Source organism: Schistocerca piceifrons, chromosome 8 (genome assembly GCF_021461385.2).
Source record: "Schistocerca piceifrons isolate TAMUIC-IGC-003096 chromosome 8, iqSchPice1.1, whole genome shotgun sequence".
Lineage (NCBI taxonomy): Eukaryota > Metazoa > Arthropoda > Insecta > Orthoptera > Acrididae > Schistocerca > Schistocerca piceifrons.
In genome coordinates this window covers 354,584,733-354,611,085 of record NC_060145.1, presented here as the reverse complement: position 1 = coordinate 354,611,085, position 26,353 = coordinate 354,584,733, and the positions used below count along the sequence as shown (strand labels likewise).

The following is a 26,353-nucleotide window of genomic DNA, read 5'->3' as shown; positions in this document are numbered from 1 at the left end:
GACCAAACATAAAAAGAACTGCTACAGTATAGTACAGTACAGTGCACTGCAAAATGTGACTAAAAGAAATACGCAATGAGATGAACAGAAATGAGGATTTTATACAAAGACAGTTATTACACTGAAGCCACAGCAATTTGTGATGGTACCCTGGACATTATGAAGTACCTGCCACGATAGCCAAGAGTGCATTAGCCCAGAGAAAGAAAGAAAATACCCTGGACATTACGAAAAGCGGGACATAGTTGTTAATACAATGAGTCAACTTCACAGGCAACAATGCCTGCTCTGCAATGTGCTGACCTGCCATTGCGAATCCAACGATTGTGGTAACTGTACCTAACACCATTGTCAAAGTGTGTAAGGGATCCATCCTGTTATGAAACGTAGCCTTTTTTACGTCTGTTATCGAATTAGCCTTCAGCAGTTAAAGCTTACTTCACATATAAGGATTGTTTTCTCCAAGGCGTATGTTGACTTGATTTTTGTCATGCACACAGATCTGTGTGAGAAAGAGGAAATATGATAAGGATTAGCCTACATTATCACTGAAACGTAAAAGTTCGGGTGCTTTTGGATGGAAAATAATAATCACTGTTAAAATAGAACTAAGCCACAAAGAATTAGAGAAAAATTTCGAAAAAATGCACCATTTCTGACATTAAAGTGCAGTTACTGCGTAACGTCTGCATTCAGATAACAGTATTATGTAAAATACACAGATTTTCGGTTAATGCAAAGTTCGCCAAAGTAATCAATATATAAATGAATACTGCCATTGAAAAAACAATACAAACGTTTTTTCGTTTTTCCTTTTATCGGTAAGTTGGTACCCTCCTGTAATTGCGAGAATGACAAATTTTTAATTCCTTACCAAGAAAATGACGTTGAAACAATACTGCGTAGATGGAGCACGGTAGAAAGTAGGTATAAATTTCTCGTAGGTCACGCATTACACTTTGACAAAAGAATAGCGCATAAGCACTAGACATACAAGGATGAGAGGGGAGGGGCAAGAAGGGAATCCCCGGTATGGACGTTTTATTTACTTCAGAATTCTGACACATCCAAGAAATGATTTACTGTGAAAAGAAAGTAAAGGTGTGAAGCATGGTTGAGTGGGAGGCACTGAAGGAGAGTTTCAGGTGTCTGATACATGTTAGATGCCTGTGACGTGTGTGTGTGTGTGTGTGTGTGTGTGTGTGTGTGTGTGTGTGTGTGTGTGTACTGTGCTGTCATGTTCGCGTTGCATGGTGATGAGAGAAAGGATAGATGGAAACCCGTTGTCGGTACATAGTCTGCTCTTCTTGAATAGCACCTTGGGCGCCACTGAACTGAACGTCCTCATCCAACGGACAGATCACCATCAGCAGTGTCTCATGCCCACTCTCAGTGAGACGCAGCGGAGAGATTTGCAGATCAATCCAAGACATTAGCGGAAAGTCTGGTGAACATGAATCTTACGCCACCACCCATTTTCCTCTTTGCCGGAGAAGAGAGAGAGAAAACAGCTAACAGTGTGTGGCGTACCCAGGCTGTTGCCCGTCAAAAGCACTGCCCATACCCGACGTTGCTTAACTTCAGTAATCTGATGGGAACCGGTGTAATCAACGAGACAAGGCCTTGGGCATGACTGTTTGTGGTAGTACAAAACGATAGATTTAGCATTGCTGACTGCGAAGGAAATTCAGTCGCCACATAACAATGTCCAAGGTGTCCCAAAAATATGTACTTGCTCTGTTGCAGCTCCTAACTACAGTATCTTTTTTCCGTTCTCAATTATGATGACCTGATAAACGGCTGAAGGCAGGCTGAAAACTGAACGAGGAAAGTTCATTCCGAAGTGCTAATGGAAGACTGAGAAAGTAAGTAAAGTGTAAAGACAGTTCAGATTGAAGTTTTCACGAGATGCATCAACGCGATTCACAGTTCCTCGTCCGCGAGATAATTTTGAAGAAGAAGAAACTGTCCAGAACGCCCACGAAAACCATTCCAGAAGATCCAGAAGACCAAGATCATCCAATGGCCCTACAAGAACGAGAGAGAGAGAGAGAGAGAGAGAGAGAGAGAGATGTCATCGAAAAGTACCAACTATCTTATAGGAAGTCCGTGCGGCAAGCGGCTCGTGATCCAGGAGTTCCAAAAACGAGCATCCATCGCATTCTGAAGCGTGTCCAGTGGAAAAGTTTTATTTCTATATTACTTCAATCTGTAATGAGGATGATCATGACTGGAGAATTGAATTTTGTGACTGACGTCAAGCAAGATGCCTACAAGGAGAAACAGATTCCGTACAAGGTTGTTTGGAGTGATGCGGCCACTTTTATGTCAAATTGTTCAACTAACCGTCATAACTATAGCTTCTGTGCAGCCAACAATCCTCACGTGAGAGCGGAACAGCGTGTGAACCTACCTGCAATTACAATGTCATATGGTTTTCAGCATTTGGCTAGATCGGACCTTTCTTTTTTTGACCACACACTGATTGCTGAACATTACCTGGACTTACTACAGAAACGCCATCCACGTATCGAAGAGGTGTTTGAAGGAGGACCATCGTACTTCTACCAGCGCGGAGCACCTCCCCACTACCATCCAGACGTAACGGCCTACCTTGAGAAACACCTATCGAACAGATGTATGGGACGAAGAGGCAGTACCAAGTACCCCCCACGCTTACAACATTTGACCCCTATGGATTGTTTTCTATGGGGGCGTGTGGAGCATAATGTTTCTACCGCAGTAACAGCTACAATAAATGATTTGAAAACAGTCATTGAAAACTAATGTGCCAAAATAACAGTTGCAACGATTTGGAACTTGCTGGATTCCATCGGTCAACGTCTAGACCACAATAGCCAACAATCTGAACACTTTCGACACATGAATGCTTTCTACATTTGTTCATATTACACACATCAAAAAAAGTTTTGCATTGCCTCGGTTCCGAGAGTTCCGGAACCTGTACAGAAAATTGGTATAGAGATCAATATAAACATCATTTCCGCTCTTTTTATTGCTCATGAGAACCACACATTGCATGTTGTACCACCATACAGCGAGACCTTCAGAGATGGTGGTGAAGATTGCTGTACACATCAGTACCTCTAATACCCAGTAGCACGTCCTCTTGCATTGATACAGGCTCTATTCGTCGTGGCATGCTATCCACAAGCTCATCAAGGCACTGTTGGTCCAGATTTCCCTCTCCTCAACGGCGATTCGGCGTGGATACCTCAGACTGGTTGATGGGTCACGTCGTCCATAAACAGCCCTTTCCAATCTATCCCAGGCATGTTCGATACGGTTCATGCCTGGAGAACATGCTGGCCACTCTAGTCGAGCGATGTCGTTATCCTGAAGGAAGTAATTCGCAAGATGTGCACAATGGGGGTGTAAATTGTCGTCCATGAAGACGAATGCCTCGTCAATATGCTGTCAATACGGTTGTACTATCGGTCAGAGGATGGCATTCAGCTATCGCACCGCCGTTACGGCGCCTTCCATGACCACCAGCAGTGTACGTCGGCCCAACATAATGCCACCCCAAAACAGCAGGGAACCTCCACCTTGCTGCACTCGCTGGACAGTGTGTCTAAGGCGTTCAGCCTGACCAGGTTGCCTCCGAACACGTCACCGACGGTTGTCTGGTTGAAGGTATATGCGACATTAATCGGTGAAGAGAATGTGATGCCAATTCTGAGCGGTCCATTCGGCATGTTGTGGTGCCTATCTGTACCGCGCTGCATGGTGTCGTGGTTGCAAAGATGAACTTCGCCATGGACGTTGGGAGTGAAGTGGCGCATTATGCAGCCTATTGCGCAGAGTTTGAGTCGTAACACGACGTCCTGTGGCTACACGAGAAGCATTATTCAACATGGTGGCTTTCCCATAATCCGTAGGTAGCGGTCATACACTGCAGTAATAGCCCTTGGGCGGCCTGAGCGAGGCATGTCATCGATACTTCCTGTCTCTCTGTATCTCCTCCATGTCCGAACAACATCGCTTTGGTTCACTCCGTGACGCCTGGACACTTCCCTTGTTGAGAGCCCTTCCTGACAGAAAGTAACAATGCGGACGCGCTCGAACCGCGGTATTGACCATCCAGGCATGGTTTAGCTACAGACAACACGAGCCGTGTACCTCCTTCCTGGTGGTATGACTGGAATTGATCGGCTGTCGGACCCCCTCTGTCTAATAGACGCTGCTCATGTATGGCTGTTTACATCTTTGGGCAGGTTTAGTGACATCTCTGGACAGTGAAAGGGACTGTGTGTGTGGTACAATACCCGCAGTCAACGTCTATCGTCAGGATGTATGCATACTGAATTCTGACATTTTTCTATACCTTAATAAATATTAGTGTTACAGCTACCAAAAGTTTTGTGTACATGTTTTTGCGACGCCCTGTGTACTCGGAAGTCCTGCTGTTCAGAGCGAATTATGCTGTTTTCTTGAGCAGCAGTAGTTTCGGCGTGCCTTGCAGTCAACGAGGATGCGTAATATCATCAGAATAGAAGCCCCAATGTTGTCTCTGTTGTTTACCTGTACAGCACTTACGGAGCTGCAGAAAGAGAGGAGTTCGACAGTTGTCAGGGCACCTCACTCCTTCCTCACCAGCGACATATGGAAATGGCTGCAATATATCTGACCGACATACATACATCATCAAATTTCACAAGAATCCCCCGCTCCCTGCTGCACAACTTAACCACAACAGCTGTTTACCTTTTGTCTACGGACCAGCGAGGTTCGTGACAGACTGCTGCGAATACATTCAATTTTATTCTGCAGAGGAATTGTAGTAGATATGAAAAAATAGATAATATTATCTTGTAGATGTGCTAATCTGTGCTTAATTTGTGAGTACGTTCTGTGTACCTCCTTTTTTGAGGCACTGCATATCTTCTAATTTACCAAATCACTTGCATAAAAACTGTAGTTTTTTAATCTTGCCCTGTTTTGGATATACTCGTATTCCCTTTGACGCCCCTGTGTGAAACATACGTTTACACGCGCCATGGAAATAGCATTTTGCTGCTTATACAGCAACACGAACTGCAACCTATGTTCGGCAACACTGCGGGCTACTATTGCCTTGGAACGGTTGTGGAAATACAGTTCCTTGCCAGAAGTGTCTACAGTGGGCCACAGTACGGTTATGAAACAGAAGAAAGTGAGTTAGCAGCAATGTGTGCGACTCTTCCGCCTTTGCGGACCACAAGGAAAAATGTTAGAAAGGAAGAGGGGAAAAGATAAATGGGGCTTTTTTAAAGAAGCGCTGCTTACGAAACTTTAGCTCGTGAATTGATGATGGATACATACCTTTCCCAGAATGTTGAAAGACGATTCTGAATACATCGCAAAAGCAGTTCGCCTGGGAAATAGTAAGATCAATACCAACATGAACGAATGTATACCAGTTAGAACTAGCTTGGGGATCATCTTCGCGTTTTGGCTACTGGCGGTCCACATAGAAGTTAGATGCACCTCTTTAAAGTGCACTTCTCATCGACATGTCACTTAGTTCTAGCCATTTTCAACACTTTGGTGGAATTCATTAAGGTAAGATGAAATAACTATCAAGTGTTTATGTTAATATTTTTAAGGTTCGTCAGTTGAGTGAAAGAACTATGAACGTCTTGAACGTGATGCGTTTACGACCACAATTATGGGGTGAGATGGGCAAACTCGTTCATCCTTGGAAACTAGTTCACTGTTGATCACTCTTTTCTGGGAACCTTTCATTTTTATCCGTTCGCCGTTCATTTGTGCTTGGTATATGGTTGTTATGAAAAACTGAAAAGTAGTAGTATAGATGACTGAAGATCGAAGACGCCAAGAGGGAGTACTTGCCTCCCTCCTGGAGTAAAGAGTTTTCATTCATAACAGAATTCTCAAACACTTGTAATTTTCGTGATTCTGCAAAACTTCTCGTTTAGCCAACTGTAGCGTTATGAGGCTGATCGCAGTGAAATAATATAAGGTGGCACACGAAAAACCGGCCCCGAGTACAGACTGGTCGCCAATTACACACGATTTGTTGACCGCTACTAACAGAATAGATAAACATGTAATAAGTAGGCAGTTTCCGCCCCCCTGTAGCTGAGTGGTCAGCGCGACAGAATGTCAATCTAAAGGGCCCGGGTTCGATTCCCGGCTGGGTCGGAGATTTTCTCCGCTCAGGGAGTGGGCATTGTGTTGTCCTAATCATGATCATTTCCTCCCCATCAACGCGCAAGTCGCCGAAGTGGCGTTAAATCGAAAGGTTTGCACCCGGCGAACGGTCTACCCGACGGGAGGCTCTAGTAACAACATTAGGTAGTGAAGAAATAATAAATAAGCGAATTCAAACAACTTCGAAACAATAGATGACGATTGGTGGTCGACAATGAGCAGTCTAGTACTCGGGGCCGATTTTTCGGCCACCCTGTACCACTGAAATGGTATTGTAGAAGTTATCGCATTCTGTTTACAAAATGTGACACCAGACACTCGATTATGGAGAGCGGGCTTCATTCGGTTGTTAAGTCGGTCTGCCTTCCATAACAATGAACATTCTCTTTTACCTTGGATCAAAAAGACGGAAAATTGCCACTCGTGCCGACTTCCTTTGCATGTGTAATAACCAAAAAAAAAAAAAAAAAAGTCTTACCTTTTGCAAGTATTTCTTCTGTAGTTTATCGAAATACTGAAGTAAGCTGATATACCTGTTACCTGAAAAGATGAATGCATTACATACCATGTAATTTACGTAATTATGAAATACATTTTAATTACCGGTCATGGACGCTGAATAGGATACGAAAAGAACCAGAATTTCAGAGTTCAAAAAAGGTTTGAAACAGAACAAGAACGGACGTGCGCAGCGAACAAATGAACAACTCGATACTGAACTAAACTATGAGCATTCGACAGTGGAACTGCGACAAGTGGCCACGTGAAGAAGGACGAGTCCGCCCGAGCGAGACCGAGACAGACGGGAACGGGACGGAGGCTGGAACGAGACCGGCCGACTTGCCGTTGCGGGAACGAGATCGACCGTTTCCCGTTCCCGGGAACTATAAGTAGAAAACCTGCACCGGAGTCAACTATGAAAGACCGTTCCTTAGAATTCGTTTCTCGGTCGTTCCGTTCATCTTGATGAACTGTTCCTTTGGACCCGTTAGTTCGCGAACAACCCATCTCTATTATGGGGCAGAAAAGTAACGTACACATAGAGGGGGGGGGGGGGGGTAAAAAAAGGACGACTGTCAAGTTTCTACTCATGAACATGAAAACACACGTGCTGGAGCATCAGAAAAGTTAACGAGTCTTTAAAACCTATACAGCATACGTTTGTCCCCCACTACAGCAGATCTGCTACAACAGTAGCAGAGGAAATGTCCTTTTTGAGAGTTAAGTCTTGTTTTACTTTCTATGCTACATATCTATGGTCGTAGATGTACGTATAACATCCATGAAATTCATGATTCTCTCGTGTGGCCACTTCTTCATTTCCGTAGACAACCGAGAACCTACCACGACGTAGCGGAGGAGTCAGCCTACTGTTTCCCAAATGGAGCCGTTGTTTTCCAGGGACGATTATGATCAGAAGCCTTGTGATTTGAAGGGAATGAGAGACAACAAGAGCAAACTTAATAACAAAGTAAATGGATGCTTACTGTACAACTCTCACTGACTAATTAAGTCTGTCTTGAACGGGAGTAGTTTCCTAATCTTCTGCATTAAGACTGCATCAAAAGTTTGGAGCTTACAGATATTTGTTGAAGAATGTAGGGTAAATTTCTGACAATGAGGAGCGAAAATGCGGCAAGATAGCTGCATGTAACTTACAAAGTAGCAGATAATGAGATTTTTTATGGTTCACTAAATTTTTCATTCTCGGTTCTTTTGTAACATTTTCTGAGATAATCTCTGCGTCTGCCTTTTACACTTATTTATCAGTCTTTAATTTATTTTTGTATGACGCAATTTTATCTCCCTTTCTTTCCACAGCTGTATTAGATTTTGGATTTGAATAATTGTAGCCTTCGATACAACTCAAATTACCCATTTCATTTTCAATTTTTTTTTTTCTAACAGGGATGCAGAGTTCTCATGAACGCCATTTACATCTGTTAAACCATTGTGTGTGCAAAATTTTATCAGATATTTCACCTAACTTACTAAGTGCTAACACAGCGTCGCCATGCAAATGATGGCTTCAATATGGGATCGCTGCACTAGGTCCAGCAAGCGGTCTACTTATTTTTAGTAAGTCTATGCAGACAACAAACAAATAGAGTGTCTCACGTATGGGGGCCATCTTTCGAACTGAAGCGAAATAATGTTGTTCCATTATTCAGGCTTACATGGCTTGACACTGTAGTGCTGTCGGAAAGAGGAAGCAAGGGTGAGAGAGAGAGGAAGCATTTGTAATGCCAGACGTAGATATGGCCAGCGATACGAAATATTCTCCATCCTTAGTGATTTAATTCGACTACATTCCATTATCCACATTTTGCTTTTGTTGATGTTCATCTTATATCCTCCTTTCAAGACACTGTCCATTGCGTTCAACTGCTCTTCCAGGTCCTTTGCTGTCTCTGACACAATTACAATGTCATCGGCGAACCTCAAAGTTTTTATTTCTTCTCCATGGATTTTAATTCCTACTCCAAATTTTTCTTTTGTTTCCTTTACTGCTTGCTCAATATACAGATTGAATAACATCTGGGATAGGCTACAACCTTGTCTCACTCCCTTCCCAACCACTGCTTCCCTTTCATGCCCATCGGCTCTTATAACTGCCATCTGGTTTCTGCACAAATTGTAAATAGCCTTTCGCTCCCTGTATTTTAACCCTGCCACCTTCAGAATTTGAAATAGAGTATGCCAGTCAACATTGTCAAAAGCTTTCTCTAAGTCTACAAATGGTAGAAACATAGGCTTGCCTTTCCTTAATCTATCTTCTAAGATAATCTTCCCCGAGGTTGGCGTCTGCCAGTTTTTCCATTCGTCCGTAAAGAATTCGCGTGAGTGTTTTGCAAGCGTGACTTACTAAACTGATAGTTCGATAATTTTCACATCGGTCAACACCTGCTTTCTTTGGGATTGGAATTATTATATTCTTCTTGAAGTCTGAGGATATTTCGCCTGTCTCATACATCTTGCTCACCAGATGGTAGAGTTTTGTCAGGACTGGCTCTCCCAAGGCTGTCAGTAGTTCTAATGGAATGTTGTCTACTCCTGGGGCCTTGTTTCGACTTGTGTCTTTCAGTGCTCTGTCAAAGTCTTCACGCAGTACCATATCTCCCATTTCATCTTCATCTACATCCTCTTCCATTTCCATAATATTGTCCCTAAGTACATCGCCCTTGCTTAGACCCTCTATATACTCCTTCCACCTTTCTGCTTTCTCTTCTTTGCTTAGTAATGGGTTTCTATCTGAGCTCTCGATAGTCATACAAGTGGTTCTGTTGTCTCCAAAGGTCTCTTTAATTTTCCTGTAGGCAGTATCTATCTTACCCCTAGTGAGATAAGCCTCTACATCCTTACATTTGTCCTCTAGCCATCCCTGCTTACCATTTTGCACTTCGTGTCGATCTCATTTTTGAGACGTTTGTATTCCTCTTTGCCTGCTCCATTTACTCCATTTTTATCCATTTTTATATTTTCTCCTTTCATCAATTAAATTCATTATATCTTCTGTTACCCAAGGATTTCTACTAACTCTCGTCTTTTTACCTACTTGATCCTCTACTGGCTTCACTATTTCATCCCCCAAAGCTACCCGTTCTTCGTCTACTGTATTTATTTCCCTCATTCCTGTCAATCGTTTCCTAAGGCTCTCCCTGAAACTCTTTACAACCTCTGGTTCTTTCAATTTATCCAGGTCCCATCTACTTAAATCGCACCTTTTTGCAGTTTCTTCAGTTTTAATCTACAGTTCATAACCAATAGATAGTTGTCAGAGTCCGCATCTGCAAACATTGTTGCAGTCACACATTGGAATAAAATAAGGGCCATGAAAACGCGTCATCAATAATAAGCTATCTGATCAAAAGTATTCAGGCACCCCTACGTAATGCGGATCTGATCACTAGATGCCAAGAGAGGTAGACCCGCCGGTATAAAAGAAGGCGAGGAATCTTGGGCGGTCAGTAGGGAAGGGTAACAGCAGAATAGGTCGGCCAGGAGGGCCCGTTGACTTCGAGCGCGGTCCCGATGTCACCTGAGTAACAGATCCATGACGTACATTTCAACCCTCCTAATGTCGCCTAAGTCGACTGTTGGTAATGAGATTGTGAAGTGGACACGCGAGGGAACAACCATAACTAAACAAAGACAAGGCAAATCTCATGTACTGTCAGACAGGAACCATAGAGCACTCCAGATGATGATTGTAAAAAATCGCATTAAACCAGCGACAGGAAGCACCCATGAGTTGCAAAATGCTACCAGTAGTCCAGCTAGCACAGTGACTATCTATAGGTAGTTAAAAAGAAGCCACACATTTCTGTAGTCGATGCTAAGCGCCGCTTGAGGTGATGTAAAGAGCGGCGCTACTGGACAACGAGTGATTTGGTTACCCCGTAGACATCCGATGGAAGGGTTTAGTGTTATACGGGAGCCAAGGTAGCCCCTGAGGGCCGGCAACCCATATAACAGCACAGAGGACGAGGTTGTCTATGCCTAAGGCGTAACCCCCCCCCCCCCCCCCCCCCCCGGCCGGTGTGGCCGTGCGGTTCTAGGCGCTTCAGTCTGGAACCGCGTGACCCCTACGGTCGCAGGTTCGAATCCTGCCTCGGGCATGGATGTGTGTGATGTCCTTAGGTTAGTTAGGTGTAAGTAGTTCTAAGTTCTAGGGGACTGATGACCTTAGAAGTTAAGTCCCATAGTGCTCAGAGCCATTTGAACCATTTGAATCCAAGGCGTACCAAAATCACACTGGCTATTTACATACAAGATAATGGAAACTGGCATTCCGAGCACTACTTCCTGCAGAGGGGGCTCGAGCCACGGCCTGCAGGAAGTATCACTACGCCTAAACCTGATTGGCTGGAGACAGCTATTTAGGGGCTAGAACCAGCCCAGAAGTTCAGTTCACATGCCGACTTCGTGTACTGCGACCATTGAAGATTACATCTTCGTCTCTGAATTGTACTGTTACTAGTGTGTGTGTGTGTGTGTGTGTGTGTGTGTGTGTGTGTGTGTGTGTGTGTGTTTTACCACGACCCTTTGTGGAAAATTAGAAGTGCACTTTAGTTTGCCTAAATTAGGAGACTTTTACTGTCATCGTTATTGTTACCTTTCCTTTGTTGTTCTGTCATCAACCTTGTGAACTTACATCAATAAAAGTTGTGTTTGTGAAAAATTGCGAATTTTCAGTCACAATATTTAGGTTTGAAGAGTGCCTGCAGGACGTTAGATGTCAATATGTTTAGCGCCATCAATGAAGCACGGAGAAGACTGTGTTATAGCTAGGGAATTATTTTCTTGGTTACGCTACTGTCCACTTACTGCGCTTAAGGAAACGCCAAATGCGGAGGGTATAGACACATTTTATAGCAGTGTACTGCGTACAGCAGAGGAACATTTTAGAGACGATGATACCAGCATGACAATGCACCCTGTCGTTAATCAGCATATGTGGGGCAATGGTTTGTGGAAGATAACATTCCTCACATGGCCTCAACTGCCCAGTCTCGATCTGAACCTAATGAATCACGTCTGTGATGAGTTAGAACATCGACTTCGCCCCAGACTACAAAGTATAATATCACCAACTTCCCTTCCTCCACAGGCGTTCAGATACCTCATTGAAACTGTCCCCAGCAGAGTTCAAGCTGTCATAAAGGCGAGGGGTGGGGACATTTCATGTTAATGACCACTAATATGTGTCCGGATACTTTTGATCAGATAGCGTATATCCTGCCACAAATATCAAGATAAGAATGCGTGCCTGACCCAGTGGCGGATACGTGTGCCTCCCCCCCCCCCCTCCCCCCCGCGCGACCTTCTGCGGAGCCGCCCGCTTTGCTACCCGCGCCTCCCCCGGCAGTCAACCCGCACGCTATTCGTTCGTTCCTTTCGTCAGTTGACTTGACTGAATCGAGTTATCGAGTAGTTGTACTTTCCTATGTAGCACGCGCGTCCGCGTCATCGTATTTTACACGTTTCTATCTGGCACATAAATAGCTAACATATATCTACGAGAATGCTGCTATGACGTATTGGAAAAGAACTGTTTTTATTCTAACGCTGGACCATGTTACGAATGACATGAGGGAACGTTCTGCTGAAGAAACTATTTATGATTTAAAATGCAACATACTTTTGCCCTCACAACTACTGAAACATGACGGTAATGGTTTGCCATATAAATTGAATCAGTGCTTAAATGAACTACCGTTCTTTGAAGAAGAATCACTCTTTGTGATTAAAAATAGACTAATGAGAGAGATTTGCAATGCAAGCAAACGAGCATAAATGCCCTTAATGATCGTGATCTGTTATGCAAGCGTTGTCTGTCCTAGATCTGACTATCCTACTTTGCACACGTTGTATAAAATATTTGCTTGTCTACCTGCATCTATTGCTTGAGTAGAAAGAAATTTTTCAACATTGCAGAGTACAAAGACATGGCTGATTTCCCTTATTTTATTACCATTATCATTTCTCTCCGTGTAGGTCGGCACAACAAAATATTTTCTTATTTGGAGGAGAAAGTTGGTGACCGAAATTTTGTGAGAAGATTCCGCCGCAGAGATAAACGCCTTTGTTTTAGTGGTGTCCACCCGAAATTCTGTATCACGCCTGTGACACTTTCTCCTCTATCTGGAAATAATACAAAAAGTGCAGCTCTTCTTTGCACTTCACCGATGTACTCTGTTAGTCCTACCGATAAGGATCCCAGACCACGCAGCAGTACTCCTAAAGAGGACGGACTAGTGCAGGCTCTGTTAAACACTCAACTTGACATTGACTGTCCTGTTGATGATGTAATTAACCAATTAGCCAGGAATAATAGGCGCATAGAATTCATCATTTAAGAAAGAGAACCACAATTGTAACTTTTTTATATCATAAGATGGCATTGTCTTGTATATGTGTATAGTCAGTTAAATTAAACTTCCTTAAACTTTGCACGTGACTTGATTATTTTGTATTACAGTAAAAGTAAAGGTAGCTCATGATATCTTTAGCTCCCACTCCTTGAGGTTTCTCTATATCCGCCACTGACGTGACATGCATAAGATTTCTGAAGAGGCTTTTCTTTCTTCGTTTCTTTAACGTTGATCTGAAATTTTGCTTTAGTGGTACAACGTAAATCTTGCGTCTATGCAAGATTTGTATTGGTTAAAAACAGTCTTGGTTGCAACTTTAGTTTTTCATTTTTCAACTACGCGTTTCGCCTTGTTTAGGCATCTTCAGGTTATCTTAATTTGATATTTCTTAGAAGGATCCTTTAGTAAGTGTAGCCAAAGGGCATCGTCGAATATATCAGCCCAACATCACCTTCGTTAAACTCAGTAAAAACTTTTCTAGATTGGCGCGAGTGACACCAAGACCTGCATAACGTATTCCCGTTCACAGGAGCTTCTCCGGAACGCGTTATGCAGGTCTTGGTGTCACTGGTATCCATCTAGAACAGTTTTTACTGAGTTTAACGAAGGCAATGTTGGCCTGATATATTCGACGATGCCCTTTGGCTAGAACTGACTTAAATTATCCTTCTAAGAAATACCAAATTAAGATAACCTGAAGATGCCTAAATAAGGCGAAACGCGTAGTTGAAAAATAAAAAACTAAAATTGCAACCAAGACTGTTTTTAACCAATACTGTTAAGCACTGGTTTGCTGTATGCCACATATGGATTGGAAGAATTTCTATGCAAGATGTTTCACGCATCGCAGACAGTGTTTAGTTCGTCCCGTAAATTCGTGCTTTGTTACTTATGCGGTACTATTTCTTTAATGACGAAATGTGTATCGCGATTTAGCCGTGGTACCAAGAAAAAGGAAACCTTCCACATCAGTTCTCTAGGACAGAAGTCGACACGGAAATGGAGCGCAATCGGCTGCGTGAGTTGTGGCCAGGAAACCGCAGCTTCCCCTGTCGATTGCAGCGAGGCACCGTTCCCGGCGTTTCCTCCTCTGCCGTGAGTCGAGACTCGCCAACGTGTTAGACATGCAGCCGGCTGTAGCACTCGTCTGCGCTCTCTGCCTTTCTGCGATCGGCCCCAGCTATCAGTTCCGCCTGCCTTGGACCAAGAGCCGACAAGGGTCCTTCGAGGACTTTGAGAGGGAGACAGGCCTCTCCCAACTCGGAGATCCCGTCAGCGCGAACAGAGAAATCGTCTACGTCGGCGCACCAGACAGGACAGAAGGCGCCAAGTTCGCGGCGTACCAAGAGGCTGCAGGAAATCCGCTGGACACGAAGGATGAAGTGGAGGAGCCGATGTTGAAGAAGACGAATTTCGTCTACGGCCCCGATCATGAGGACAACATCCGTCCAGCGGAGCCACCTCTGGAACAGCCCGCCGACGGCGAGTATCCGGTACCTCCTGATGATGCGGACATCTCAGACATGTCGAGGCGTGCCTCCATACCAGAGTGGTGGTTAACCAACCCCGACAGACGGAGCTATATACATGAAGCTCGGTCTGAGGAATCTGAGGATGATTTACAACCCTAGTGGTGAGTATCTGCTCAGGCAAAGGCTGTCCCTACACTAACGATAACGTTGTGCAATATTTAGTATTGTGCAAAATTGCTGACCGTGTGTGGATTAGACTGAATGCTGTGCAATATGCAGGGTGGACCACAACTCCACTTTCTGATTCTTCTTCTTGTGGTCTTCAGTCCTGAGACTGGTTTGATGCAGCTCTCCATGCTACTCTATCCTGTGCAAGCTTCTTCATCTCCCAGTACCTACTGCAGCCTACATACATCCTTCTGAATCTGCTTAGTGTATTCATCTCTTGGTCTCCCTCTACGATTTTTACCCTCCACACTGCCCTCCAATGCTAAATTTGTGATCCCTTGATGCCTCAGAACATGTCCTATCAACCGATCCCTTCTTCTAGTCAAGTTGTGCCACAAACTCCTCTTCTCCCCAATTCTATTCAATACCTCCTCATTAGTTATGTGATCTACCCATCTAATCTTCAGCATTTTTCTGGAGCACCACATTTCGAAAGCTTTTATTCTCTTCTTGTCCAAACCATTTATCGTCCATGTTTCACTTCCATACATGGCTACACTCCATACAAATACTTTCAGAAACGACTTCCTGACACTTAAATCTATAATCGATGTTAACAAATTTCTCTTCTTCAGAAACGCTTTTCTTGCCATTGCCAGTCTACATTTTATATCCTCTCTACTTCGACCATCATCAGTTATTTTGCTCCCCAAATAGCAAAACTCCTTTACTACTTTAAGTGTCTCATTTCCCAATCTAATTCCCTCAGCATCACCCGACTTAATTTGACTACATTCCATTATCCTCGTTTTGCTTTTGTTGATGTTCATCTTATATCCTCCTTTCAAGACACTGTCCATTCCGTTCAACTGCTCTTCTAAGTCCTTTGCTGTCTCTGACAGAATTACAATGTCATCGGCGAACCTCAAAGTTTTTATTTCTTCTCCATGGATTTTAATACCTACTCCGAATTTTTCTTTTGTTTCCTTTATATACAGATTGAATAACATCGGGGAGAGACTACAACCCTGTCTCACTCCCTTCCCAACCGCTACTTCCTTTTCATGTCCCTCGACTCTTATAACTGCCATCTGGTTTCTGTACAAATTGTAAACAGCCTTTCGCTCCCTGTATTTTACCCCTGCCACCTTTAGAATTTGAAAGAGAGTATTCCAGTCAACATTGTCAAAAGCTTTCTCTTAGCCTACAAATGCTAGAAACGTAGGTTTGCCTTTCCTTAATCTTTCTTCTAAGATAAGTCCTAAGGTCAGTATAGCCCCACGTGTTCCAATCTTTCTGATTACATTTGTATAAAACAGAGAATGGAGAAAGAAAGAGAAAGGATGGGCGGGAAGTGACTTTCAACCACACAGGGCATTGTAGTAATGCAGTGCGATAGTTGAAAATTTGTGCTGAGCCAGGACTTGAACCTGGATTTACCGCTTCTCACGAGCGGTTGTCTTAACCGCTTCAGCCATCCGGATACGGTCCATGACCGACTCAAATTTCCAACTTTTCGCACGCTGCAATGCAGCGTCCCTCGTCCATTAATCCCTTCTAGCAAATTACTAATTTCCGTTGGGCTTCGGACGATATTAGTGCAGCCGCACTGAAATAAACGTCAAGGAGCCGTCGCGATCTTACAAGAATGTGTATGTCTGAGGGGTGTCTGGTCTGTCGGACATTTCCGACAGAAGACACCATATATCTTCTAAGTATTTTGGCATAAGGGATCCACGGTCTCTGGCAGCTCGTTACAGAGCTATTGCATTTTGTTTGGTTTCTTGCATCAGCTAGCTCTGTAACTGTATTGCACTGAAATAGTGAACAACAGCGAAAATGTCGACGTATGCGCTGGTAATCCGCTCACGGTATCTGTTGTCGATAACAGTAACGCCCTCTTTAACTCAATGTGCTCAAGTTTCCATTCAGTACTGCTCGGTTTGTTTTTCGGTAGTGTTAGTTGCTTGTTAACAATTATACACAGCAGTACTGTGGATAGGTTTACCGATAAAGAGTTGTCCGATATGCACCTCTTGTAGGAATCCACTGAACGTAATGGAAGAGCGGCACAACGACCCTACGCTGAGCTGTTTCTGCACCGACGACAACCACATTGCAGTACTTTTGCATATGAAGGTTATTTCAGTGCTGTGCATCGTGTGTTGTGTGATGTACGTTTTACTCTCGTGAAGGTATTTTCACAGAAACATTGGTGATTGCTGTAACAAAACCAAATAAATCATAATTACTTTACTACTCGGTAAAGATCCATCAGAGATCGTGGGTCCCTTATTCCAAAATACTTCGGAAGTATCCCTGAACAATCTCTGAAAGTTTGTCTGTGGAATTCTGGTTGACTCTGAATTAGTACGGAGGTGAGACAATAAGTAAGTCGCGCAGTTTGAGGCGTCATGTCACGGGCTGCGCGGCCCCTCCCGCCGGAGGTTCGAGTCCTCCCTCGGGCATGGGTGTATGTGTCGTTCTTACCATCTTTTTCTGTGAGCATACTCTCCCTGTAAACTTACTTATCCCATCGCTCGACAAAGCGTTACAAGCCTGCAGCACATAGTTCGCATCTAACGGTTGACTCGTCGTGATATAACAAGTTTTTTGGTTCCTGTTACTACTGCAACCCGCAACACCGATGTGTCGTGGAGGCAGCGAAATACCCCCAGACGGGGAAACAATGTGCCATCACTGAATAACCAGGGCGGCCAGGACGCTCCTTGTGTGTAATTCTTTTGTCCTTTGTTGAATTCCTGTATCCAGCTGAACAAATGAGAGATGCAGTTGTAATAGAACACCCGGCGAATTTAGCTACGGACATGCTCTATGGACAGTCCGCTCACAAAAGTGGCGTTGTTCTTGCCGGGTACACACACGTAGCGCACCTCCTATCTTGATCTAATTGCGGATCATTGATCATTGGCCGCGGAAACTGTGTATCGGCTGTCTTCCACGCTACATGTGCTGCCACCTTCTAGATAGGTATAGGCGCCAAATTTAAAACGATTTGCCATATTCTGGCGTTTGTGACTTATTTATTGACTCATCCTCGTATAAGAGACCCACGGTCTCCGGCGGCTTGCCACAAAGTGATACAGCGATGCCAACCACCTCAGTTGTACATAGTCACCAATGGGAAACCAAATCCTGTGTTTTGTGCTGTACGTTTTGGAGATTACAAATACAGGCTATTGGTAAAAGTGTACGACAAACTCTGGATTGCATCGTAGCATGGCAATATGACAACAAACAGCAAATGCTTTTTAGCTTTGTATCTATATTGCACTGAAACCCGTGCACAGAGTGCGAATGTCGCCGGTATGCGCTGTGCACATTGTTTCCATTCGCTCACGGTACCTGCTGTTTACAAAGATATGCCAATCCTGTGTTTTGTGCTGTACGTTTCGGCGCTTACACATTACAGACTTTTTCAGTGTTGTGAACGTATTTCCTCAAATAAAAGGTAATTTGGGTAACAAACTGAATAAATCATAGTTACATTATTATTGTGTAACGAACTGCAGGTCGTGAATCACTTACACTGTAATACTCGGAAGGTACATCAGAACAACCTCTGAAAGTTTGTCGGTGGAGTTCCTTTTCACCCTGTATGTTAACGAATCTATCGAAATTAGATTTTTATTGTACAAACTGTTTGCATTGTATGCTCTTTGGCTAATTCTGTATATCTTTGGCTGCGCACTTGCGTATCCCAAACAGTTTGTTTTGCGCGATTTGTTGTGTTGTGTAAATCGAATTGTGGAATAGCTTTGAAGTCGGCTATGCGCACGTTCGTTTTAGAATTATTGGAAGTGTATAGAGATTTACCAGAGTTATCGTGTGGAAAACCAAATGAACATAGTAACCGTCAGAAGAAAACCGAGAAATAAGATCAGTCGTTGTCCACGTATAGGTAAATACACTCCTGGAAATTGAAATAAGAACACCGTGAATTCATTGTCCCAGGAAGGGGAAACTTTATTGACACATTCCTGGGGTCAGATACATCACATGATCACACTGACAGAACCACAGGCACATAGACACAGGCAACAGAGCATGCACAATGTCGGCACTAGTACAGTGTATAACCACCTTTCGCAGCAATGCAGGCTGCTATTCTCCCATGGAGACGATCGTAGAGATGCTGGATGTAGTCCTGTGGAACGGCTTGCCATGCCATTTCCACCTGGCGCCTCAGTTGAACCAGCGTTCGTGCTGGACGTGCAGACCGCGTGAGACGACGCTTCATCCAGTCCCAAACATGCTCAATGGGGGACAGATCCGGAGATCTTGCTGGCCAGGGTAGTTGACTTACACCTTCTAGAGCACGTTGGGTGGCACGGGATACATGCGGACGTGCATTGTCCTGTTGGAACAGCAAGTTCCCTTGCCGGTCTAGGAATGGTAGAACGATGGGTTCGATGACGGTTTGAATGTACCGTGCACTATTCAGTGTCCCCTCGACGATCACCAGTGGTGTACGGCCAGTGTAGGAGATCGCTCCCCACACCATGATGCCGGGTGTTGGCCCTGTGTGCCTCGGTCGTATGCAGTCCTGATTGTGGCGCTCACCTGCACGGCGCCAAACACGCATACGACCATCATTGGCACCAAGGCAGAAGCGACTCTCATCGCTGAAGACGACACGTCTCCATTCGTCCCTCCATTCACGCCTGTCGCGACACCACTGGAGGCGGGCTGCACGATGTTGGGGCGTGAGCGGAAGACGGCCTAACGGTGTGCGGGACCGTAGCCCAGCTTCATGGAGACGGTTGCGAATGGTCCTCGCCGATACCCCAGGAGCAACAGTGTCCCTAATTTGCTGGGAAGTGGCGGTGCGGTCCCCTACGGCACTGCGTAGGATCCTACGGTCTTGGCGTGCATCCGTGCGTCGCTGCGGTCCGGTCCCAGGTCGACAGGCACGTGCACCTTCCGCCGACCACTGGCGACAACATCGATGTACTGTGGAGACCTGACGCCCCACGTGTTGAGCAATTCGGCGGTACGTCCACCCGGCCTCCCGCATGCCCACTATACGCCCTCGCTCAAAGTCCGTCAACTGCACATACGGTTCACGTCCACGCTGTCGCGGCATGCTACCAGTGTTAAAGACTGCGATGGAGCTCCGTATGCCACGGCAAACTGGCTGACACTGACGGCGGCGGTGCACAAATACTGCGCAGCTAGCGCCATTCGACGGCCAACACCGCGGTTCCTGGTGTGTCCGCTGTGCCGTGCGTGTGATCATTGCTTGTACAGCCCTCTCGCAGTGTCCGGAGCAAGTATGGTGGGTCTGACACACCGGTGTCAATGTGTTCTTTTTTCCATTTCCAGGAGTGTATATCTGGAAGCAGTAAAGAAGTTTGATCCATTACGGACGAATTACAGGAAGATGTTGAGCTGCAAGGACAATATCTCGCAAATGAGTGTAGATTTTCTTAATTATTGATGCAACTGTTTGCGGAATTACATCAAATAAACAAGCGCCTATCCTGAGAAAGTTCCGATAATCATTTGGCTCACTAATCCTCAAGTCACTTGCAAGGAAACCTCACCAAATTGTCCCGACATTTTAAGGAGAGAAAAGCCCCTTTGCAAAATATCAGCCCCAGTAATCGATCCCGCGCGGAAATTTGGGCCATGATTCTGAAACGACGCAGTGATTACCTGAAAGTACACCTTCAGTCTGGAACCGTGCGACCGCTACGGTCGCAGGTTCGAATCCTGCCTCGGGCATGGATGTGTGTGATGTCCTTAGGTTAGTTAGGTTTAAGTAGTCCTAAGTTATAGGAGACTGATGACATCAGATGTTAAGTCCCACAGTGCTCAGAGCCATTTGAGCAATTCGCGCGCACCGGTTGTCTCTCATAAACTTAAGCAACTGAAAAATTATTAAGAAATGAAGTTAATGATTTTCGATTCACAATTTAATTATGCCAGTGACACTGAAGCATAGCATATATCCTGCAAGCGTACTTCACTTTAGCGGTGCCAGCTTTACAATCCAAAGAAAATAAGGCACAGCAGCGATGTTAATAACTGAAATAGAGTTACGTTGCTTTTTTAATGACGCACTAATTCGTTTTATTCATTTGCACTGCATTTGTGAGCCGCACCGTGAAAGTCAAAGCAAGGAGATCTCAGGCAGTAGCTACAGGTTAGTGAACAAAGCATATTACCAACGTTAAGCTGTGTTTCACAAAGGTCTTACACATTCCACTGTATGGTACTACGCGCACAGGCATTAGGCGGCTGCAGTGCGGCAGAGCTAGTGACAGACAACCGCCGTTTAAAATCTGTACTTTTAGAAGGTCATAACTGCTTACTACCACAATTTTGGCCCAAATTTTCTAGCAGGATCGAGCGCTGGGGCTGTTACCTTGTAAGTGTGCATTTTTTCTTCTTAAAATAAGAGGTAAAATTGGTGGTGTTTTCTTGTTAGTTAATTTGATATGTCTGTCTTCCTCTCTTCTTATAATCGCTCCTTTATCAATCTACGCTTCCTCTTTTTCTGCGATCTCAGTGCCACCCCAAATAACCATATCCAACACATTCCACCATGTAACGTCAGTACATTAATTCTACTCCTCTTATACACTGAGGTGGCAAAATTCATGGGATACTGCTAATATCGCATCAGACGTCCTTTCGCCCGGCGTAGTGCGGTAACTCGACGTGGCATGAACTTAAAAAGTTGTTAGAAGTCCCCTGCAGAAACATTGTGCCATGCTGTCTCTATAGTGGTCCATAATTGCGGAAGTTTTACCGGTGCAGGATTGTGCACCAACTGACTCCTCGATTGTGTTCGTAAATGTTCGATGGGATTCATATCGGGCAATCTAGATGGCCAAAACATTCACTGGAAATGTCCAGAATGTTCTACACATCAATAGTGAGAACTGTGCCGCATTGCCAGCCATAAAAATTCCATAGCTGTCTGGAAACATGAAGGCTATGATCGGCTGCAAATGGTCTCCAAGTAGCCGAATATACCCATTTCCAGTGAATGATCCATATAAACACAGTCCATACTGTCATGGAGCCACCACGAGACTGCACAGTGCCTTGTTGCCAACATGGGCCCATGGCTTTGTGGGGTCTGCACCACACTCGAACCTCACAGTCGAACACTATAATCAGCTCTCACCAACTGAAACTGGAAATAATCTGCCAAGGCCCTGGTTTTCCAGTCGTCTAGGGGCACACTGATACGGTCACGAGTTCAGGAGAGGTGCTGCAGGCGATGTCGAGCTGTTAGCAAAGGCACTCGTCTCGATCGTCGCTGCCGTAGCCCATCAATGCCAAATTTCGCCGCACTGTCCTAATGGATACGTTCGCCGTACGTCTCACATTGATTTCTGCGGTTATTTCGCGTAGTGTTTCTTGTCTGTTACACGGACATCTCAACGCAAACGCCGCTGCTCTCGGTCGTTAAGTGAAGGTCGTCGGCACTGCGTTGTGCGAGGTGAGAGGTAATGCCTGAAATTTGGTGTTCTCGGCACACTCTTGACACTGTGAATATCAATGGAATGTCCCATGTGTCTAGCTCCGACTACGATTCCGCGTTCAAACACTTAATTCCCGTCGAGCCGCCATAATGACGTCGGAAACCTTTTCACATGAGTCACGTGAGTACAAATGACAGCTTCGCCAATGCAGTGCCCTTTTACACCCTATGTAAGCTATGCTAACGCCATTTGTATAAGTGCATATTACTATCCGATGACTTTCGTCACCTCTGTGTAAACAATGAGGATAGGAGAATGTGTGGAAAACACTGCTGAGCGGCCGGCCGGAGTGGCCATGCGGTTCTGGGCGCTACAGTCTGGAACCGAGCGACCGTTACGGTCGCAGGTTCGAATCTTGCCTCGGGCATGGATGTGTGTGATGTCCTTAGGTTAGTTAGGTTTAATTAGTTCTAAGTTCTAGGCGACTAATGACCTCAGCAGTTAAGTCGCATAGTGCTCAGAGCCAACACTGCTGAGCGACCGGATGAAGTCACCCAAGTAGGGGGTCTGTCTTGTGCTAATCTGCCTTAAAAATGTTTTAGGGAGAATATTTGCGACGCCATCCAGAATCCAGAGGCACTCGGGGAGATAAAGTACCCCGGGCAGACTGCATGTGTGGCGACAATATTGGACGGCCGCCATGGAGCCTCCGGACATCATTGCTGCTGTTCATGATACAAAATGAAATTCTGTAACGCCAGTCTTGCCTTTGTATAACTGAACGACTGACGTATACGTTTTTTTTGCGCGAAGCCAAGCTCTTTATTATATTCAAAGTTAACACTGATTGAAATATTTAAAAGATAACTAGGAAAATACGAGGCTTAATGAGTGTAATATTTACTTGAAGAATATATCTGAAATTCATTACAGCAGCTACCTTCGTTTTTATTCGTAGGTTGTAGTTAGTTATATGAAAGTAAGGAAGTGTGAGCATTGGCTTGAAGACTAATTTACAGTGCAATCTTGTATTTATTTTTAATATTTGCGTAACTGAAAGTAATAGTTTTGGAATTTATAAATACTGTGAGATAACTAGGACTTCTGATTCCACGTAGCGAGGAAGGGGACCTTAAAACGCAGTCAGGCGAATATAAAGCTCAACTATGGACAGTTGTAAGTAAATATACATTGCGCCTATTATGTGGATTTAATATTTGGCCCCTGTTGCTGGTGATCTCACCTGAGCCAGGACCGAAAGAGTGTGAGCAAATAGTTTAAAAACATTCTTGAACATGTTACGATAAGTGAAACGCTACAACCTCGAGACTCAACATGAAGTTCTTGTAATATCACGTCGCCCTCTGGAGCTAACCATCAGTATACAGATAAGCTCTCTCCAATAATTTCCGCAAATAGGGTTAGGGAAAGATACACCATTATTTAATAATTATTTTTACGGAGAGACCAGGACAGCAGAGATCACATTTTCCGATACTTATATCAGTGCAGCCTCACTATATTTAAAAAAAAATCGAACAGAGCAAATTAAGTGTATTAGAATTCCTCATCAAAAATATATACTCTTTAGATTAAATTAGATTAGATTAATACTAGTTCCATGGATCATGAATATGATATTTCGTAATGATGTGGAACGAGTCAAATTTTCCAATACATGACATAATTAAGTTAATTTAACAACATAAGTAAGTTAATATAACAACTTTTTATTTTTTGCTTTTTTTAATTTTTTTTATAATTTTTTTTTTCTTAATTTATATCTAAAAATTCCTCTATGGAGTAGAAGGAGTTGTCATTCACAAATTCTTTTAATTTCTTCTTAAATACTTGTTGGTTATCTATGAGACTTTTGATACTATTTGGTAAGTGACCAAAGACTTTAGTGGCAGCATAATTCACCCCTTTCTGTGCCAAAGTTAGATTTAATCTTGAATAGTGAAGATCATCCTTTCTCCTAGTATTGTAGTTATGCACACTGCTATTATTTTGAATTGGGTTTGGTTGTTAATAACAAATTTCATAAGAGAGTATATATACTGAGAAGCTACTGTGAATATCCCTATATCCTTAAATAAATGTCTGCAGGATGATCTTGGGTGGACTCCAGCTATTATTCTGATTACACACTTTTGTGCAATAAATGCTTCATTCCTCAGTGATGAATTACCCCAAAATATGATGCCATATGCAAGCAATGAGTGAAAATAGGCGTAGTAAGCTAATTTACTAAGATGTTTATCACCAAAATTTGCAATGACCCTTATTGCATAAGTAGCTGAACTCAAACGTTTCAGCAGATCATCAATGTGTTTCTTCCAATTTAATCTCTCATCAATGGACAGACCTAAAAATTTTGAATATTCTACCTTCGCTATATGCTTCTGATTAAGGTCTATATTTATTAATGGCGTCATATCATTTACTGTATGGAACTGTATGTACTGTGTCTCATCAAAATTCAGTGAGAGGCCATTGACAAAGAACCACTTAGTAATTTTCTGAAAGACATTATTGACAATTTCATTAGTTAATTCTTGTTTGTCAGGTGTGATTACTATACTTGTATCATCAGCAAAGAGAATTAACTTTGCCTCTTCATGAATATAGAATGGCAAGTCGTTAATATATATTAAGAACAACAAAGGACCCAAGACCAACCCTTGTGGAACCCCATTCTTGATAGTTCACCAGTTTGAGGAATGTGCTGATCTTTGCATATTATGAGAACTGCTTATTTCAACTTTCTGCACTCTTCCAGTTAGGTACGAATTAAACCATTTGTGCACTGTCCCACTCATGCCACAATACTTGAGCTTGTCTAGCAGAATTTCGTGATTTACACAATCAAAAGCCTTTGAGAGATCACAAAAAATCCCAATGGGTGGTTTTCGGTTATTCAGATCATTCAAAATTTGATTGGTGAAAGCATATATGGCATTTTCTGTTGAAAAACCTTTCTGGAAACCAAACTGACATTTTGTTAGTACCTCATTTTTACAGATATGTGAAGCTACTCTTCAATACATTACTTTCTCAAAAATTTTGGATAAAGCTGTTAGAAGGGAGATTGGATGGTAATTGTTGACATCAGATCTATCCCCTTTTTTATGCAAAGGTATAACAATAACATATTTCAGTCTATCAGGGAAAATGCCCTGTTCCAGAGAACTATTACACAGGTGGCTGAGAATCTTACTTATCTGTTGAGAACAAGCTTTTAGTATTTTGCTGGAAATGCCATCAATTCCATGTGAGTTTTTGCATTGAAGCAAGTTTATTATTTTCCTAATTTCAGAGGGAGAAGTGGGTGAGATTTCAATTGTATCAAATTGCCTAGGTATGGCCTCTGCCATTAACAGCCTAGCATCTTCTAATGAACACCTGGACCCTACTATATCCATATCATTTAGAAAATGATTATTAAAAATATTTTCAACTTCTGACTTTTTGTTCGTAAAGTTTTCATTCAGTTTGATGGTAATACTGTCTTCCTGTGCTCTTGGTTGACCAGTTTCTCTTTTAATAATATTCCAAATTGTTTTATTTTTACTATCAGAGTTGCTGATTTCAGACATGATACACATACTTCTGGATTTTTTAATAACTTTTCTTAATATAGCACAGTTCTTGCTATCAGATACATTTCCCTTTTCCGGTTACAAGATATTTTTATACCCTTAGTAAGCCATGGTTTGTTACATGGTTTCTTATGAGTATATTTAATTATTTTCTTGGGGAAGCAGTTTTCAAATGCATTTACAAAAGTGTCATGAAATAAATTATATTTTAAATTGGCATCAGGTTCACGGTACACCTCATCCCAGTCTAACAGCTGTAGGCTTTCCCTGAAATTTTCAATTGTTAGATCGTTGACTGAACGTACTACTTTGGAGGACTGTTTAGTACTGCTGAATGGAGCTATGTTATATATTGTAACTAGCTGTGTACCATTCTCAACAGGCTGAGCATTTATCTGGTTAAACTTATCTTGGTCTATAAAGACGTTATCTATCAGTGAGCTGCTATCCTTTACCACCCGAGTAGGAAAATCAATAACGGGTGTCAAATTGAAAGAACCAAGTAATACTTCAAGGTCATTTTTCCTATTACCCTCTTTCAGAGAATCTACATTGAAGTCCCCACAAATAATAATTTGCTTCCCCCTGTCTGACAGATA

At 43.3% G+C, this 26,353-nt stretch overlaps 1 protein-coding gene across 2 annotated transcripts in view; it reads left to right on the top strand.

Annotated features, from left to right (window-relative positions):
- The first annotated feature begins 14,131 nt into the window (after positions 1-14,131).
- Positions 14,132-26,353, top strand: part of LOC124711674 — a 29,709-nt gene continuing 17,487 nt past the window's right edge. The window contains exons 1-2 of one of the 2 annotated variants that reach the window (XM_047241868.1): positions 14,133-14,685; positions 22,755-23,087. In XM_047241868.1, coding sequence (XP_047097824.1) covers positions 14,177-14,683 — 507 coding nt within the window. In that variant the 5' untranslated portion in view covers positions 14,133-14,176 and the 3' untranslated portion in view covers positions 14,684-14,685; positions 22,755-23,087. Of the gene's footprint in view, positions 14,686-22,754; positions 23,088-26,353 lie in introns of those variants that run through there. The other variant, XM_047241869.1, reaches the window with a different exon arrangement.